Raw genomic sequence first — 19,522 nt, 5'->3', positions numbered from 1 at the left:
TTTTTTTTCCAAAAGTATGGCACTACATATCTTTGAATTTTGGTATTTGTCAGTTCACTCTACACAGAAACTTTCTTATCGGTCACCTCCTTCAGCTTAACAACCCGTCGAGATCTCTGCACTTCTCCAAATCTGGTGTCTTGCGCATCCCCGATTTTCATCACTCCACCAGTGGCGGCGGCCTCGCCACTTTTCTACCTCACCCTCTCTCCCTAACCTACTTTTGACCAAGCCTGTCCTAATCTCTCTCTGTGGCTCTGTGTCAAATTTTGTTTGATAACGCTCCTGTGAAGCGCCTTGGGGTGTTTTACTATGTTAAAGGTGCTGTATAAATTCAAGTTGTTGAAAGCAAACAGTTCTTTCTTAGGGTCGAGAGACCGTGGATTAAAAATTATGAACTAGACAGTCGTGACCGGTTTCAGTGCAGATACTCTAACCCCAATTTTACCTGGGAGAGGAAAGCACCAAATCCAACCACCCCCCTCTCCACCCCGTACCCCGGCCCCATTCTACCTTAGCAGCGAGTGGCCTGGGTGATTTTAACTCCAGGGCCTCAACTACATGCCATCAGACAGCGAGCGGCCTGCCTAAAACAGGTGGCGGGAGATGACTTTTGGGTGGCAAGAGGCTGACACCCAAGGCACAGTCACTGGAAACATGCTCAGTCGTGGGGAGGATCCCGGGGCAGGGGAGGATCCCGGGGCAGGGGAGGATCCCGGGGCAGGGGAGGCCTGAAGTTTCTTTTGTGAAGCTTTCCTGCTCGAATGTAGAATGTCAACTTTGAACGTAAACTTTCTAAAATGTTTCTGTAATCTCAAACAGCAAATATAATTCTGTTATTAAGGGAGACCCAGCCGATGCTTTGATATGGTGGCTTACAGTTAAGTTACCTTATGTAATCAATAATATTTAACGTTAGCTTGTCATTGACTTTACCTCTGCACCTGTAGATAAATCAAGTGGTGTTGGTGACAAATTTCTTTCTCTGTTTGCTTTGCTCTTCACCTCTGGCAGCTCAGAGTTAAGTTGCCCTTCTCAGTGTTGGACTGTAATATTCGTTTGGTCAGTAATCAATATCATTGGACTGGGTCACCTAATGCCCTTTCAGTATATAGGCTACCCGCTGGGGTTTGTCAGTGCGATATTTCTGATACATCAGTTTATGACGCAGGATCCACCCTCTGGCTATTCTATAGCACTGTGCAATTTTACTTTCAATCATAAATTAATAGCCCTAATAATAAGTATGTGCATCCTCTGACTCACTATGAGCAGGGCCACTGACGTTTCACTAGCAATCTACCAGAGGAACGGGGTAGGCCATTCAGCCCCTCGAGCCTGTTCCGCCATTCAGTGAGATCATGGCTGATCTGTATCTTAAGTCCATCCACTTAATTTGGTTCCATATTCTTTGTATACCCTTGGCTCGCAAAAAGCTATCAATCTCGGATTTTAAATTATTAATTGAGCGAGCATCTACTGCTTTTTGTGCGAGAGTGTTCCACACTTCTACCATCCTTTGCATGAAGAAGGGTTTCTTAGCTTCTCTACTTCATGGCCTAGCTGTGTCCCTTTGTCCTGGACTCCCCCCGCCAGTGGAAACACTTTGAGTACCCTATCAATTCCTTCTAAATTCCTAAAAACCTCAATCAAATCACCCCTGAATCTATATTCAAGGGAATACAAGCCTAGTTTATATAATCTCTCCTCCTAAGCTAACCCTTGGAGCCCTGGTAACATTCTGGAGAATCTGCACTGCACTGCTTCCAAGGCCAATATATCCTTTCCAAGGTGCCGTGTCCAAAACTGTACCCAGTACTCCAGATGTGACCTAACAGGGCTTTGTATAGCTGTGGCAAAACCTCATATTTCAGCCCTCTGGTTATACGATCTGTTATTTTTTGTGTTTGGAAAGTAAAACGTTTACAAATATATAAATTTTATATAGTTACAATGCAAAACAAAATAAATGGGAGAAAATTAATTATTACCTTGATTAAACTGTATCAAATTCGCTTATAGATGCGATGTTGAAACACGATACCAGGGCAACCCACTGAAAGGAACCTGTTACTGTAAGTATATTGTGCACATTGGGAAAGTGGAAGAAAAATAAACGTGTTGGGATCGACAGAAATCAACAGGCTGAGACTTTCTTTTGGTAAAGGACAAAACGTGTCCTGCTTTTATCACATCTCCACATGGACTGCAAAACCTCAGCCCCGTGCAGGGTTACAAGCAGGGGCTGATGAGTCATCACGTAACCCGACACTCTTAAAGGGCCCGACACTCTTAAAGGGGCCCTGCACCAATAACCCAACCCAGCATGTACATACCACAGCATTGCTATACAAAGTGAATTGTGTTAGGTACATATAACAGCATTGGGTACACATTGTGTTATTGTCCCTTTGTGGCCTCCGCCACATACGTCCCCCCCAGAATTCACAAGTACTGGCAATGTCAGTCGTCGGGGGGGCCGGATCAATCGGTTGGAACGGCTCCTCGATTCTGGGGTGGAGACCGGGGGGTTCGTCGGGGGGACCTCGGGCGCTTGGTGGTGAACGGAGGGCGTGGAAAGCGGAGGTCGGCCCCATCTCGGGGGGTTGTGCCAACTCAACGGGTCGGTCCAGATCCAGGTGGGCCGGCTTGAGGCGGTCGACGGAAATGCAGTCTGGCTTGCCGCCGACATCTACGACGAAGGTCTTGTCCCCAGTTTCCAAGACGTGTAATGGCCCATCGTAGGGTGGCTGCAGAGGTCCCCGGTGGACGTCGTGGCGGACAAAAACGTACTCCGCCGCACGAAGGTCGAGTGGAATGTGGGACTGCGGGAGGCCGTGCTGCGACGTGGGCACCGGAGCGAAAACCTTGGCGTTGTCTAGAAGGTCGGGCTGCGGACCAAGGCTCCATAGCGTTGGGGACGAAATCCCCGGGAACCCGCAGCGGCTGTCCGTAGACGAGCTCGGCGGACGAGGATTGGAGGTCCTCCTTGGGAGCGGTCCTGAGTCCCAGCATGACCCACGGCAGTCTGTCGATCCAGCTATCGTCCCGGAGGCTGGTTCGGAGCGCGGCCTTCATGGAGCGATGGAACCGTTCGCACAACCCGTTGGCCTGAGGGTGGTAAGCTGTGGTGCGGTGGAGTTTCAACCCGAGGCCTTGGGCGACGGCGTTCCAGAGCTCTGACGTAAACTGGGGCCCCCGGTCGGAGGAAATGTCAGATGGGGCGCCGAACCGGGCGACCCAAGTGCTGATGAACGCCCTGCACCAATAACCCAACCCAGCATGTACATACCACAGCATTGCTATACAAAGTGAATTGTGTTAGGTACATATAACAGCATTGGGTACACATTGTGTTATTGTCCCTTTGTGGCCTCCGCCACACATGAATTAAAATGAACTACTGGCAGCAAACCTTTAATTTGAGTTTCTGAGAAATGGTGCACAGCTTGGTATATTTTGCCCCATTTTATCTGTATTCTTCAGTTACCTGTGAAAGCTTCTTTATTGAACTGTGTTAATTGTTCTTTGAACCATGACTTGAAGTTTGTTGCGATGCCAGGGTATGTATTTAAGAAATTGGTGAGACCCGGGGCTGAAAGTTGCTTTGAAGAGCTGTATTACGACCTTAAACATAATTAGCAAAGGTTTCCTTTGTATTTGTAGCAAAACCGTTCTTTATAAAGGAATTATAAGATTTTATTGCACATTGGCAACAATGGGGAAACTCACCCAATTAATTTTTAAAATAAATGTAGCAAATGCATTTTTGGAGGGAGAATGACAAGAGGGCTTGTACACTTAATGCTAAAACTTCAAAGGAGTAGCAGAAGAGAGACATGGCATTTTGGATAGAGATCTATAAAATGGGTGGATAAGGTGATAAAGCTGTTTTTAAAAGGAAAAGCATATGTAGTGCTCGGTTTTGTAAATAGGGGTATAGAATACAAAAGCAAAGGGGTAATGCTAAACCTATGCAAATTTTGGGGTTGGTGACTATTCGAATCTGACAGCCAGCTTTTTCCAGTTCTGACGAAGGGTCATCGACCTGAAACGTTAACTCTGTTTCTCTCTCCACAGATGCTGCCTGACCTGCTGAGTATTTCCAGCATTTTCTGTTTTTATTTCAGATTTCTAGCATCTGCAGTCTTTTGCTTTTGTAGCCAGCTTTCTTACTGCACCTTAAGGGCATAACTAGCCTTTAGATGCTGGTAGTTGGTGATGTGTGGTGTGAACACTTTTGCTTGCCAAAAGTGCTGCAGAGTTGGGAACTGGATCCAAAATCACATTCTGCATGGCACCAAGCAGGTACTGGTCTGAGCCATGTTTGGGTCCAGGGCTGGAAGCATGGGATTTGAGGTTTTGATCACAATAACTAGAGCAATGCAGGTTAATTTACTTCCATAGAAAATCATACTGAGATGCGGAGCAGCAGAACTGAACCTGTGATGTTGATCTATCCAATTATCTGTGTTAAGTTAAACTGCTGTACTTTTATTTAAAAAAAACATTTTTTTAAAATTCTTGTGATGTGGGTGTTGCTGGCAAGGCACGCATGTATTGCCCATCTCTAGTTACTCTTGAGAAGGTGGTAGTGGGCCGACTTCTTGGATTTTCCACGTTGTTGGGTAGATGTCAGTATTGTAGCTGGACTGGAACAGCTTAGTTAGGGGTGCGGCTAGTTCTGGAGCACAGGTCTTCAAAGCTACAGTTGGGATGTTGTCTGGGACAGTGGCCTTTGATATGGCCAATGCACTCAACAATTTCTTGATGTCACGTAGCGTGAATCGAATTGGCTGAAGATTTGCATCTGTGATGGTGGAGGACACCAGAAGGAGGCATAGAAGGATCATCCACTCGGCACTACTGACTGAAAATAATTATGAATACTTCAGCCTTATCTTTTGCACTCGTGCTGGGCTCTACCTTCATTGAGGATGGGGTTGTTCATGGAGCTTTCGCTTCCCTATTTATTGCTTAATTGTCCCACTGCTATTCACGACTGGATGTGGCCGGGGCTGCAGAGCTTTGACCTGATCCGTTGGTTGTGGGATCGTTTAGCATGCTGCTTCCACTGTTTAGCATGCATTTGGTTATGAGTCGCAGCTTCATCAGGTCGACGGCTCTTTTTAGTGTACTGGTGGTGCTGCTCCCAGCACGCTCTTCTACACGCTTCATTGAAACCGGGTTGGTCACCTGGAGCGCAGGATATGCTGGGCCACAAGGTTACAGATTGTGGTGGTATACAGTTCTGCTGCTACTGATGGCTCACAGCACCACTTGGATGCCCAGTTTTGAGCTGCTTGATATGTTCTTAATCTGTCCCATTTAACATGGTGATAATGCCACACGACACAATGGAAGGGTGTCTTCCATGTGAAGACTGGTCTTGATCTCCATGAGGAAAATAAGGTAGTAACTCCGACCAATGCTGTCATGGACAGGCGCATCAGTGAGGACAAGGTCAGTTAGGTTATTCCCTCGTGTTGGTTCGCTCACCCCCTGCTGCAAGCTCAGTCTGGCAGCTCTGTTGCTGAAGCATGCCTGAAGTAAAAGATTACTTCAAGATTCAGTTTTTTTATAATTTGTTGTGTTGACTTGAGAAATTGCTGTTAGGTCTTTAATTTTGTATATGTACAGGAAACTTTGTGCTATCCGGCACCCATGGGACCGAGCTACTGCCGTTTTTTTAAAAGCTCCGGATAGACCAGCGTCAATGTTATCAGATAGGAGCTTTTCATCGCAGTATCTGACCACAAACACTGTTGCTCAGCAACAGCTTGTAAACACTCAGCCCGTGGCTTGGAAGTGTCTCTGAAGCTGTTGCTAAGATACAGAGACGCTTTCTAGAGCCTGCCGTGTCTGACCACAAACACTGTTGCTCAGCAACAGCTTGTAAACACTCGGCCCGTGGCTTGGAAGCGTCTCTGAAGCTGTTGCTAAGCGACAAAGACGCTTTCCAGAGCCTGCCTGTGAAAAGAATGCTAGGAGAAAAAAAAACACCTAACCAAAACGGCTGCTGATTTCTGCCGTTAAATCAAAGTTGCCGGACATTCAACTTCCGGATAGCACAAAGCTTCCTGTACTTGGAAGCTAGCACCAGCAATAGATGTGAAGTAGCCTTAGAAGTTGCAAGTTGTTTTTTTAAGGGTTGATTTTTTTTGAAGCATTTCTTTTTTTTCCCAAGGTGTTAAAATTTGAGTATTTTTGTTTGTAACAAAAGTGACTTCAATTTAAAGTATTTGATTGTATGAGAAGTGCTTTAGAATATTTTTGAGAGATGTGATGAGGCCCGATATAAATACACACCTTAATATTTGATATGGATGTTTCTGTTCCTGACTGGTGTAGTCCAACATTGTAGTACATCATTTTAGTTTCTTTTCTTTCACAGACACTCTGCTGATTGACTACCAGTTCACCTTCAGCCTCTCTCAAGATGATGATCGTTACTACACTGCCATCAACTTTGTAGCCACCCCTGAGGAGGTAAGTATTCCCAGTGACTGAATTTAGGTTGGGCGTTAATCTAGTTCGGTGTCTCAGTTGGAAATGAGTTTGAGAGTCTTTGGCCTATTTCCTGCAGACAAATCCGCAGGATACAAAATCACATTCGGCACTAATAGCTGCTCATTTGACAATCCTGTTTAGAGATCCTGCAGGGATGAAGAAATTTGGAAATAATCGCAAGTGTTGAAGGAGATGGAAACATGTATAGGCTTCAAATGAAGACTTGGCCAATTTGGTAGTCTGGCTAGTCTGGGCTTTTGTGTTCTGATCTTGGCTGCTCTCGAAGTTTTGCCAGTCTTCAATTATGCCCAGTGCTTGGTCTTGAGAACTTTTACATTCATTGCACGTGCGTTTTGTGATGCCTACTCCTATTTTATGACCCCTTTACCGTATTTTTTTCTTTCAACTTGTTTAGCTTTTTATGGTTTCAGAAATTTGCTTTCATTTATTAAAAAAAAAAAATGTTTTTGTGTTGTACATTCTGGAAATGCGTCAACATTTTTCAACTGTGACCCATAGTCTTGCAATCCTCAGCACTGCTTATTCTTCTCTTCGCCCCTTGAGAGTTAACTGTTTATTCTCTGAAAACTTTTTTTAAAAAGCACCCTTTTGCACATTCTCTGTTTCAGCAAAACCGAGACCTGGACATGTTTATTAATGCATCGAAAAATTTCAACCTCAACATCACGTGGTCCAGTAGCTTTTTGGGTAAGATTGAGAACGGCAATTTAAATGTATTAAGGATTTGATAACCTTTTTACTCTAATGTCTCTGCTGAAACTGAAAGCAACAATTTATAATTTAGCTGGTTTAGACCTTGGAATGTTGTAGACTAGCCCTACAGCAGTCTTTGGCTGCTGCCTGATGAGAGAATGAGGAAAAAAATAATTTCCCTTCTGTTAACGACCAGATGGTGGGGCACAATGGTCTTTTTTGCTTGGCGATCAGCAGTCAGACCAGACTGCTTTACCATTCTGCAAGGAGTGCTTCCCCACTTGATTTACTCACTCTGATACCAACTGATGAAACTAAACGAACTCGCTATTCAATGTCCCCTTAATTTTCTTTTGGGCCACGCAGCCCCTTTAATGGGCTGTACGGCCCATTCAAAAGTCCGCGCGTGAACTGTTTTTTTTCAATTTAAAAGCCGGCTCGCTGGCTGCGCGGGAACCCTGGAGCGCTGCGCAGCTTAAAGGGAACATTGACTCCATTATATTACAGTAGTAGGGGGTACAGCACAGATTTACCAGAATGATACCAGGGCTTAAATGGTAAAGATATGAAGGAGCGGGAGCGGAGCAGGATAAAGGCGGCGACAGTGAAGAGGCCCGAGAGCAGAAGGAGCGGAGTAGGGTAAAGGCGGCGGCAGTGAGGAGGCCCGAGAACAGAAGGAGCGGAGCAGGATAAAGGCAGCGGCAGCGAGGAGGCCCGAGAGCAGAAGGAGCGGAGCAGGGTAAAGGCGGCGGCAGTGAGGAGGCCCGAGAGCAGAAGGGGCGGAGCAGGGTAAAGGCGGCGGCAGTGAGGAGGCCCGAGTGCAGAAGGAGCGGAGCAGGGTAAAGACGGCGGCAGTGAGGAGGCCCGAGATCAGAAGAAGTGGGAGCGGAGCAGGGTAAGGGCAGCACCAGCGAGGAGGCCCGAGAGCAGAAGGAGCGGAGCAGGATGAAGGTGGCGGCAGGGAGGAGACCAGAAGGGGCGGAGCAGGATAAAGGCAGCGCCAGTGAGGTGGCCCGAGACCAGAAGGGGCGGAGCAGGATGAAGGCAGCGCCAGTGAGCAGGCCCGAGAGCAGAAGGAGCGGGAGCAGAGCAGGATAAAGGCAGCGGGAAGGCCCGAGACCAGAAGGAGCGTGAGTGGAGCAGGGTAAAGGCAGCGCCAGCGAGGAGGCCCGAGACCAGAAGGAGCGGAGCAGGATGAAGGAGACTCCAGTGAAGAGGCAGAGAACCACCAGCGAAGAAAACAAGCAAAGCAACGACAGCAAAACAACTATAGTGACGTCACTACCAGGGAAGGAGCTGATTGGTGAGTAACTGGTAAGTGTGTCGAGTTAAAACTGCTAATGTAACGCCCTTATTTAAAAAGGGAGGTAGACAAAAGGCTGGAAACTATAGACCAGTTAGCCTAACATCTGTGGTTGGTAAAATGTTGGAGTCCATTATTAAGGAAGCAGTAACAGGACATTTGGATAAGCATAATTTAATCGGACAGAGTCAGCATGGTTTTATGAAGGGGAAGTCATGTTTGACAAATTTGCTCGAATCCTTTGAGGCTCAAATCCTTTGAGGATGTAACAAACAGGGTGGATAAAGGGGAACCAGTGGATGTGGTGTATTTGGACTTCCAGAAGGCATTTGACAAGGTGCCACACAAAAGATTACTGCACAAGATTAAAAAATCACAGGATTGGGGGCAATATACTGGCATGGGTGGAAGATTGGCTATCTAACAGAAAACAGAGAGTTGGGATAAATGGTTCATTCTCGGGTTGGCAATCAGTAACTAGTGGTGTTCCGCAGGGGTCAGTGCTGGGACCCCAACTCTTCACAATCTATATTAACGATTTGGAGGAGGAGACCAAGTGCAACGTATCCAAGTTTGCCGACGATACAAAGATGGGAGGGAAAGCAGTGAGTGAGGAGGACATAAAAAACCTGCAAAAGGACATAGACAGGCTAAGTGAGTGGGCAGAAATTTGGCAGATGGGATATAATGTTGGAAAGTGTGAGGTTATGCACTTCGGCAGAAAAAATCAAAGAGCAAGTTATTATCTAAATGGAGAGAAAGTGCTACAGTACAAAGGGATCTGGGGGTCCTGGTGCATGAAACACACAAGGTTAGTATGCAGGTACAGCAGGTGATCAGGAAGGCCAATGGAATCTTGGCTTTTATTGCAAGGGGGATGGAGTATAAAAGCAGGGAAGTCTTGCTTCAGTTATACAGGGTACTGGTGAGGCCACACCTGGAATATTGCGTACAGTTTTGGTTTCCATATTTAAGAAAAGATATACTTGCTCTCCAGGCTTTTCAGAGAAGGTTCACTCGGTTGATTCCGGAGATGAGGGGGTTGACTTATGAGGAAAGGTTGAGTAGGTTGGGCCTCTACTCATTGGAATTCAGAAGAATGAGAGGCGATCTTATCGAAACATATAAGATTGTGAGGGGGCTTGATCGGGTGGATGTGGGGAGGATGTTTCCACTGATGGGTGAGACTAGAACTAGGGGGCATAATCTTAGAATAAGGGGCTGCCGTTTCAAAACTGAGATGAGGAGAAACTTGTTCACTCAGAGGGTAGCAAATCTATGGAATTTGCTACCTCAGCGAGCTGTGGAAGCTGCGACATTAAATAAATTTAAAACGGAGATAGACAGTTTCCTAGCTGATAAGGGAATTAGGGGTTACGGGGAGAGGGCAGGGAAGTGGACGTGAGTCTAGGTTCGGATCAGCCATGATCCTATTGAATGGCGGAGCAGGCCCGAGGGGCCGTATGGCCTACTCCTGCTCCTATTTCTTATGTTCTTAATCTATATATATAAAGCGGCTCTTCTGTCTGCCTGTCCCGATGTCTGTCTGTCTGTCCGTTCTCTATACGTTTGAAAGTTACAGAGCGTACCGACGCGTGCGTCGCCTCAAAAGAAAGCTTGCGATTCCGGACCGGTCAAAGGCGTATTTACGTTTCGGCCGGACAAAAACCGCGCCCGCGGTATCCGAAAAACGTTCAGCCTTCCGCTCATTAGCATCTCATTAGCGACCGTGTGACGTCGAGGTCGACCAATCGGACGGCGGGTTCCTTCCTACAGTTGAGTGTCGAGTGACTCGACGATTGACCAATCCTACGCTTCAGTGACCTGACCGGTGTGTGGGCGGGCCTTATCCTTCTGAACTGAGGTGAGTGGCCGCCATCTTGATTTTTCACGATTTTTTTCCCCACACTTTGTGTGTTAGGGAAGTAAGGTCAATATTTGAATTATGTGTTAGGGAATTAATTAACAATTTATTTGAGTTTTATATTGTGTTTAGCAACCCCCCCCCCCCCCCTCCTCACCCTCGCGCAGGGGGGACTCGGGGCCTGAAGCTCAAAAAATGTCTCTCTCTCTCTCTCTCTCTCTCTCTTCCCTCTCTCTCTCTCCTTCTCCTCTTCCCTCTCTCCCCTTCTCCTCTTCCCTCTCTGTCTCTCTCTACTTTCCCCCTCTCAGGTTTCACGGTAGCGCGGGCGGGCCGCCCGAAGTTTCCCGCTCGCTAACGGCCGCCAAGCCGCCCTTGCCTGCTCCCCGCGGGCCGCCTCGCGCCGCCCGCGCATGCCCTGGCCGCCCATCAGCCGCGCGATACGCGGGGGACCTCAGCTCCGGTCCGCTGAATTCCGGTAAATAATAAAAACTGTCTCTCATTCCCGTTTACGTCTGCGCCGACGCTTTTCCGTGTGGAGGGGGTGGGCGAGGGGTGGGGGTGGGGAAGGGTAGGTGTGGGGGAGGGAGGGAGGGAGACAGGGGAGGGGAGGGAGACGGGGGAGGGAGAGAGGGGAGGGGAGGGAGGCATAGGACAGGGAGAGGACATGACGGAGAGGGGGGACACACAGGGGCAGGGAGACCAAGTGCCCCAAAATTGCCCTCGCAACGCGTGGCTCCCCAGCTAGTAGTCTATAAAGTAAAGGTACGGTAGGGCAGCTCAACCCTGTGGAATGCGCATCCTGTGCCATGTGGGAAGTTCTGGACGCTTCTCGTGGCCTGGATGACTACGTGTGCGGGAAGTGTCGCTAGCTACAGTAGCTCGAGCTCCAGGTTTTGGCACTTGAGCAGCAGCTGGAGTCACTGCAATGTATCTGCGAGGCTGAGAACTTCGTGAATAACACGTTTCAGAAGGTGGTCACCCCGCAGCTTAAGAGTGTGCAGGCAGCGAGGGAATGGGTGACGCCAGACAAAAGAGGACGAGCAGGCAGGTAGGGCAGGAATACCCTGAGTGCATCTCGCTCGCAAACAGCTTTTCAGTTCTGAATACTGGTGGGGGCAATGGTTCCGCTGGGGAGTGCAGCTGGAGCCAAGTCCACAGCACCATGGGTGGCGCAACTGCATGGGGGAGGGAGGAAGAATAGTGGAAGAGCAATCGTCATCCGGGATTCGATAGTTAGGGGAGCAGACAGGCGTTTCTGCAGCCGCAGACATGACTCCAGGATGATATGTTGCCTCCCTGGTGCCCGGGTCAAGGATGTCACTGAGTGGGGTGAGGGTGAACAGCTAGAGGTAATTGTTCATAACGGTACCAACGACGTAGGTAGAAAGGGGAATGAGGTCCTGCAGGCAGATTTTAGGGAGCTAGGAAAGAGATTAAAAAGCAGGACCTCAAAGGTAGTAATCTCCGGATTACTCCCGGTGCCACGTGCTAGTGAGTGCAGAAATAGGAGGATAGAGCAGATGAATGCGTGGCTGGAGAGATGGTGCAGGAGGGAGGACTTTAGATTCCTGAGGCATTGGGACCGTTTCTGGGGGAGGTGGGACCTGTACAAGCCGGACGGGTTACACCTCAACAAGACCGGGACCAATTTCCTCGCGCGGGGGGGTGGGGGGGTGGATTTGCTAGTGTTGTTGGGGAGGGTTTAAACTAGCTTGGCAGGGTGATGGGAACCTGAGAGTAGATTCTGAAGGGAGAGAAGCAAAGCTGGAAATGGAAGACAGAAAATTAGTAAGTGAGTTTGGAAGGCAGAGGGAACAGGCTAGAAAACAGACAACAAGGGAGTTTGGCTGTGCTAAATGGTATATACTTCAATGCAAGATGAGCTGAGAGCACAGATAGACACGTGGGAGTATGATATAGCTATTACTGAGACATGGCTGAAAGAAGGGCAGGAATGGCAGCTGAACATTCCTGGTTACAGGATTTTCAGATGAGATAGAGAGGGGGGTAAAAAAGGAGGGGGGGGGGTCACAGTATTAATTTAAGAAACCATTACAGCTGTGAGGAGGGATGATATTTTAGAAGGATCATCAAACGAGGCCATATGGGTTGAACTGAAAAGCAAAAAAGGGGCAATCACACTGCTCGGGGTGTATTATAGACCCCCCCAAACATTTAGAGGGGGATAGAAGAGGAAATATGTAGGCACATTTCTGAGATGTGCAAAATTAGGGCAGTAGTATTAGGGGATTTCAAGTTTCCTAATATTAACTGGGATAAAATTAGTGTGAAAGGTATAGAGGGAGCAGAATTCTTAAAATGCATTCAAGCAAACTTTTTTAGACAGTACATAGCAAGCCCAACAAGAGAGGGGGTGGTTCTGGACCTAGTTTTCGGGAATGAAGCTGGGCAATTGGAAAGGGTATCGGTGGGAGAGCATATTGGTGGTAGTGATCATTATTCAGTTAGATTTAGAGTAGTTATGGAAAAGGACAAGGATAGACCAGGAGTAAAAGTTCTCAATTGGGGAAAAGCTAATTTTACTAAGCTGAGATGTGATTTAGCCAAAGCGGACTGGAGACAAACTTGAAAGTAAATCGGTGTCAGAGCAGTGGGGGGCATACAAGGAGGAGATAGTGAGGCTGCAGAGCAGATATGTTCCCTTAAAGAAAAAGGGTGGGACTAACGAATCTGGAGCTCCCTGGATGTCAAGGGGCATACAGGGAAGGATGAAGAAAAAAGGGAAGCTTATGACCAATACCGAGGGCTCAATACTGCAGAAACCCAAGAGGAGTATAGAAAGTGCAAGGGTGAAATTAAAAAGGAAATTGGGAAAGCAAAGAGAGAGCATGAAAAAATATTGGCAAGTAAAATCAAGGAAAACCCAAAGATGTTTTATAAATACATCAAGAGCAAGAGGATAACTAAAGTAAGAGTAGGGCCTATTAAGGACCATAAAGGTAACCTGTGAGTGGAAGTGGAAGACATGGTATGGTTGTTAATGACTACTATGCGTCTGTTTTCTGTAGGGGGGCATCTATTAACTGGTTTATGGTAACATACCTGGCCAGCAGCCTTTTTGCCTGCTGCACTGTAAACCAATTTTAACAGCGGTCCTGAATCGCTACCCCACCTTTCAGTTCTGACTGGAGGACTTATAATTAATGATATTAAAACGGACAATTGGTTTGGATGTGAGAAAAGTCAACATTTATTAAACTAAAGAAACCATAATCAAATATAAACTGTACCACACGAACACAGTAAATGCAGTAAAAGTGTATAACGGGAGGGGGGGGGGGGGAGGGTACAGACGGCGAAAATGAGGGATACAATGGCTGCAATGTTACTTAAACAATCTTAGCAATTCCCTTAAATCACCACCCCAAACTCCTTGTTAGGTTGTCTTGTTGAGGAGTCAGAACACCCTGCTCACCTGTGGTCCAGCCAAGTAAAAAAGAGAAAGATAGCTTCTCAGCAGCTATCTTTATACCTGTGTGCTCCTGCCGTTCTGTCTGGAAAATTCCCGCCTAAAGTTCCAGTACACAAAAAAAAGGACTGTGATTGGTTGCTAAATTGCTTGTTTAAACATAGCCAGCCATAATAACCTGTCTCTGCGGCCTCGGGTCAAGTGGGAAACTCCTGACCTCCCTGGTTTGATTGACAGGTCTTTCACACAGACACATTACAAGCTGCCGAGCTGTTTTTGCCATGCTTTTTGCTGATGGCCATTTTAAAACCTTTGTGATTGACCGGGCTCAAAGGCACAAATTTTAATCAAGATGTACTGTCTCAATGTGTGTGAATATTTTCACAAATTTCCTCGATTCCATTGTAGTCCAGCTCAGCAGTCTTTCGTGGTTCTGAGTATGCTTTAAAACATTGATCTGACCCAGAGGCAATTCAAAACACATAAATCTTCATCCACGATGTGGACCAATGTTTCTTTTATCTTCAGGGAAATTAGGGGAATTTTGCGAAACCCCTACATTTCACAAAAGAGAGGGACGATGCAGACATTGCAATCGGAGGAGGAGTGTGAAATATTAGATGAAATAAACATAATGAGAGAGGAAGTATTAAGGGGTTTAGCATCTTTGAAAGTGAATAAATCCCCAGGCTCGGATGTAATGTATCCCAGACTGTTAAGAGAAGTAAAAGAGGAAATAGCAGAGGCTCTGACCATCATTTTCCAATCCTCTCTGGCAACAGCTGTGGTGCCGGAGGATTGGAGGACTTCTAACGTGCTACCGTTGTTTAAAAAGGGAGAAAAGGATAGACCGAGTAATTACAGGCCAGTCAGCCTAACCTCGGTGGTAGGAAAATTACTGGAAAAAATTTTGAGGGACAGGATAAATCTTCATTTAGAAAGACATGGATTAATCAGGGACAGTCAACATGGATTTGTTAAGGGAAGGTCGTGTCTGACTAACTTGATCACATTTTTTGAGGAGATAATAAGGAGGGTCGATGAGGGTAGTGCGTTTGATGTTGGGTCGGATTGATTGGGGAATGTCACTCAAAGGGTTGACGGTGGATAGACAATGGCAAACATTCAAAGACCGCATGGATGAACTACAGAATTTGTTCATCCCAGTTTGGCATAAAAATAAAACAAAAAAGGTGACTCAACCATGGTTAACAAGGGAAATTAGGGATAGGGTAAGATCCAAGGAGAGGACATATAAATTGGCCAGAAAAAGCAATAATCCTGAGGATTGGGAGCAATTTAGGATTCAACAAAGGGATTAATTAAGAAGGGGAAAATAGAATATGAGAGTAAGCTTTCAGGGAACATAAAAACTGACTGTAAAAGCTTTTATAGATATGTGAAGAGAAAAAGATTGGTGAAGTCAAGCGTAGGTCCCTTGCAGTCAGAATCAGGGGAATTTATAATGGGGAACAAAGAAATGGCAGACCAACTAAATACATATTTTGGTTCTGTCTTCACAAAGGAGGACACAAATAACCTCCCAGAGATGCCGGGGAACATAGGGTCTGATGAAAGGGAGGAACTGAAAGAACTCAGTATTTGTAGGGAAATGGTGTTAGGGAAATTGATGGGATTGAAGGCTGATAAATCCCCAGGGCCTGATAATCTACATCCTAGGGTACTTAAGGAAGTGGCCCTAGAAATAGTAGATGCATTGCTGATCATCTTCCAACATTCGATGGAATCTGGAACTGTACCCATGGATTGGAGGGTAGCTAATGTTACCCCACTATTCAAAAAAGGTGGCAGAGAGAAAACGGGGAATTACAGACCGGTAAGCCTGACATCGGTAGTGGGGAAAATGCTAGAGTCCATTATAAAAGATGTAATAGCAGAGCACTTGGAAAACAGTGACAGGATCGGACAAAGTCAACATGGATTCACAAAAGGTAAATCGTGCTTGACTAATCTACTGGAATGTTTTGAGGATGTAACTGGTAAAATAGATAAGGGAGAACCAGTGGATGTGGTGTATCTGGACTTTCAGAAGGCCTTCGATAAGGTCCCGCATAAGAGATTAGTGTGTAAAGTTAAGGCACATGGGATTGGGGGCAAGGTATTGACTTGGATAGAGAACTGGTTGGCAGACAGAAAGCAAAGAGTTGGAATAAACGGGTCTTTTTCCGAGTGGCAGGCAGTGACTAGTGGGGTACCGCAGGGATCGGTCCTTGGACCCCAGCTATTCACAATATATATTAATGATCTAGACAAAGGAACTAGATGTAGTATCTCCAAATTTGCAGACGACACAAAGCTGGGTAGGCGTGTGTGCTGTGAGGAGGATGTCGAGAAACTCCAGGATGATTTGGACATGTTGGGTGATTGGGCAGAAACATGGCAGATGCAATATAACGTGGATAAATGTGAGGTTGTCCACTTTGGTGGCAAAAACAGGAAGGCAGATTATTATCTAAATGGCAATAGATTGGGAGAAGGGCAAGTGCAACGAGACCTGGGTGTCCTTGTGCACCAGTCGCTGAAGGTAAGCATGCAGGTGCAGCAGGCGGTTAAGAAGGCAAATGGTATGTTGGCCTTCGTAGCGAGAGAGTTTGAGTACAGGAACAAGGATGTCTTGCTGCAGTTGTACAGGGCCTTGGTGAGACCACACCTTGAGTATTGTGTGCAGTTTTGGTCGCCTTATCTGAGGAAGGATGTTCTTGCCATGGAGGGAGTTCAGCGAAGATTCACCAGGCTGATACCTGGGATGGCAGGAATGACGTATGAGGAGAGATTGGGCTTGTACTCGCTAGAGTTTAGAAGAATGAGCGGTGATCTCATTTGAAACTTATAAAATTCTGACAGGACTGGACAGACTAGATGCAGGAAGGATGTTCCCGATGGTCGGCGAGTCCAGAACCAGGGGTTACAGTCTAAGGATAAGGGGTAGGCCATTTAGGACAGAAATGAGGAGGAATTTCTTCACCCAGAGAGTGGTGAACCTGTGGAACTCTCTACCACAGAAGGCGGTGGAGGCCAGTTCATTAAATATATTGATATACCTATCAATTCCTCCAATAAAAGGCGAAGAGTTACGAAGGTGACTAAAGGTTTTTATTGACTAAATAACAGAGCCCACTCTCGTGGGTGATCCGATCCAAGCAGGAGGAATACCAGCCAGTCGCTCACCTTTATACCTGGCCTGGTGGGTGGAGCCAAGGCGGAGTCGGCAGTGGTCATCCCAGGTATAGCAGTGTGGCAAGAGGCGACCTCGTACCGTGATACAATAGTGGTCAGTGATACAGTTATAACGAACAGTGGTGAACAGTGCTAACTACTAACAGTGATACGATAGTGAACGTGGTTTACCACATTCACCCCTTGTTTAGAATTAAGTCCGGCGGGGTGAAGTGTACTACCAATTCTGGTAGGTCAGTCTGTCCGGAGGCTTCGTAAGCCTCTCCGATCGCCGCAGCGGTGGTGTTGCCTTATCCGGTGCTGGTGCCTTATCCGGTGTTGATGCTGGTGTTTGCGTGGTCGGCGAGGGCTCGTGGGGTTCCGGCATGCCGTCTACCTGGACTGAGGTTGGGGGGGGTGGTGGCGGTGTTTCCGGATCGGCTGAGGGTGCGAGGTCTCGTAGGGAGACAGTGTCCTCCCGCCCGTCTGGGTACGCCACGTAGGCGTACTGGGGGTTGGCGTGCAGGAGGTTCACCCTCTCGACCAGGGGGTCCGTTTTATGGGTCCTCACGTGTTTCCGCAGCCAGACCGGCCCCGGGGCGGTCAGCCAGGTTGGTAGAGTGGTTCCCGTAGTCGACTTCCTGGGGAAAACGAACATTCGTTCATGGGGGGTGGTGTTAGTGGCCGTGCAAAGTAATGACCGGATGGAGTGCAGCGCTGTCGGGAGGACTTCTTGCCAGCGGGAGGTTGGGAGGCCCTTAGACTTTAAGGCTAAGAGGACGGCCTTCCATACCGTCGCGTTCTCTCTTTCCACCTGACCGTTACCTCTGGGGTTGTAGCTGGTGGTCCTGCTTGCTGCAATACCTCTCTCTAGGAGGAATTGCCGGAGTTCCTCGCTCATGAAGGAGGAGCCCCGGTCGCTGTGTATATAGTTCGGGAACCCGAACAAGGCGAAGAGGGCATTCAGGCACTTAATGACCGTGCTACTGGTCATGTCGGGGCAGGGGAAGGCAAAGGGGAAACGGGAGTACTCATCAACGATGTTGAGGAAGTACACATTACGGTCAGAGGACGGGAGGGGCCCCTTAAAGTCGATGCTCAGGCGCTCGAAGGGGCGGGTGGCCTTGATCAGGCTTGCTCGGTCCGGCCTATAGAAGTGCGGTTTGCACTCCGCACAGGTCTGGCAGTTCCTGGTCATGGTCCTGACCTCCTCGATGGAGTAGGTCAGGTTGCGGGCCTTAATGAAATGGTAGAGTCTGGTGACTCCGGGGTGGCAGAGCTGGTCGTGGAGGGTCTGAAGCCTATCGATATGCGCGCTGGCGCATGTCATTCGTGAAAGGGCATCAGGGGATTCGTTCAGCTTGCCTGGCCGGTACAAGATCTCATAATCGTAGGTGGAGAGCTCGATTCTCCATCTCAAAATCTTGTCATTCTTGATTTTGCCCTTCAGCTTGTTATTAAACATGAAAGCCACCGAACGCTGGTCGGTGAGGAGGGTAAATCGTTTGCCTGCCAGGTAGTGCCTCCAGCGCCGTACTGCCTCCACGATCGCCTGGGCCTCTTTCTCGACCGACGAATGTCGGATCTCGGGGCCCTGTAGGGTCCTTGAGAAGAAGGCCACTGGCCTCCCCTCCTGGTTTAGGGTGGCGGCTAAGGCGAAGTCGGATGCGTCGCTCTCCACCTGAAAGGGGATGGACTCGTCCACTGCGTGCATCGTGGCCTTGGCTATGTCTCCCTTAATGAGGGAGAAGGCCGCGCACGCCTCCTCCGTGAGGGGGAAGGAAGTGGCTTTCAGGAGGGGTCTGGCTTTGTCCGCGTAATTGGGTACCCATTGGGCATAGTAGGCGAAAAGCCCCAGGGTTCTCCTAAGTGCTTTAGGGCAGTGGGGGAGGGGTAGCTCCATGAGGGGGCGCATTCTTTCTGGGTCGGGGCCGATGATTCCGTTCTCCACTACGCAGCCGAGGATGGCAAGGCGCGTGGTGTTAAACACGCATTTCTCCTTATTGTAGGTGAGGTTCAGCCGTTGGGCCGTACGGAGGAATTTCTCCAGATTCGCGTCATGTTCCTGCCGGTCGCGGCCGCAGATAGTGACGTTATCTAGGTAGGGGAATGTAGCCTGCAGTTCGTTCTGGTCAACCATCTGGTCCATCTCCCTTTGGAAGACCGAGACCCCATTAGTGACACCGAAGGGGACCCTAAGGAAGTGGTATAGGCGCCCATTCGCCTCGAAGGCGGTATACTGGCGGTCCTCAGGGTGGATAGGGAGTTGGTGGTAGGCCGACTTCAGGTCGATGGTCGAGAATACTTTATACTGTGCAATCTGATTGACCATGTCAGATATGCGGGGGAGGGGGTATGCGTCCAGCTGGGTATATCTGTTTATGGTCTGGCTGTAGTCGATGACCAGGCGGTTTTTATCGCCGGTCTTTACGACTACGACCTGGGCACGCCAGGGGCTGCTGCTCCCCTCGATAATGCCCTCTTTCAGGAGGCGCCGCACCTCAGAGCTAATGAAGGCTCTGTC

The 19,522-nt window shown here is 48.0% G+C and overlaps 1 protein-coding gene across 1 annotated transcript in view; it reads left to right on the top strand.

Annotated features, from left to right (window-relative positions):
• The window catches only part of atrn (attractin), a gene marked incomplete at its 5' end in the record, with an annotated part of 337,365 nt that overhangs the window by 123,581 nt on the left and 194,262 nt on the right, over positions 1-19,522 (top strand). The window contains 3 exons of the mRNA XM_085967067.1: positions 2,023-2,075; positions 6,395-6,489; positions 7,140-7,218. Coding sequence (XP_085823193.1) covers positions 2,023-2,075; positions 6,395-6,489; positions 7,140-7,218 — 227 coding nt within the window. The remainder of the gene's footprint in view (positions 1-2,022; positions 2,076-6,394; positions 6,490-7,139; positions 7,219-19,522) is intronic.

This window comes from Somniosus microcephalus, chromosome 2, assembly GCF_052327205.1.
Source record: "Somniosus microcephalus isolate GS21.2 chromosome 2, FLI_Smic_1.0, whole genome shotgun sequence".
NCBI classification, from domain to species: Eukaryota; Metazoa; Chordata; class Chondrichthyes; order Squaliformes; family Somniosidae; genus Somniosus; species Somniosus microcephalus.
This window is presented reverse-complemented; position numbering and strand designations above follow the sequence as displayed.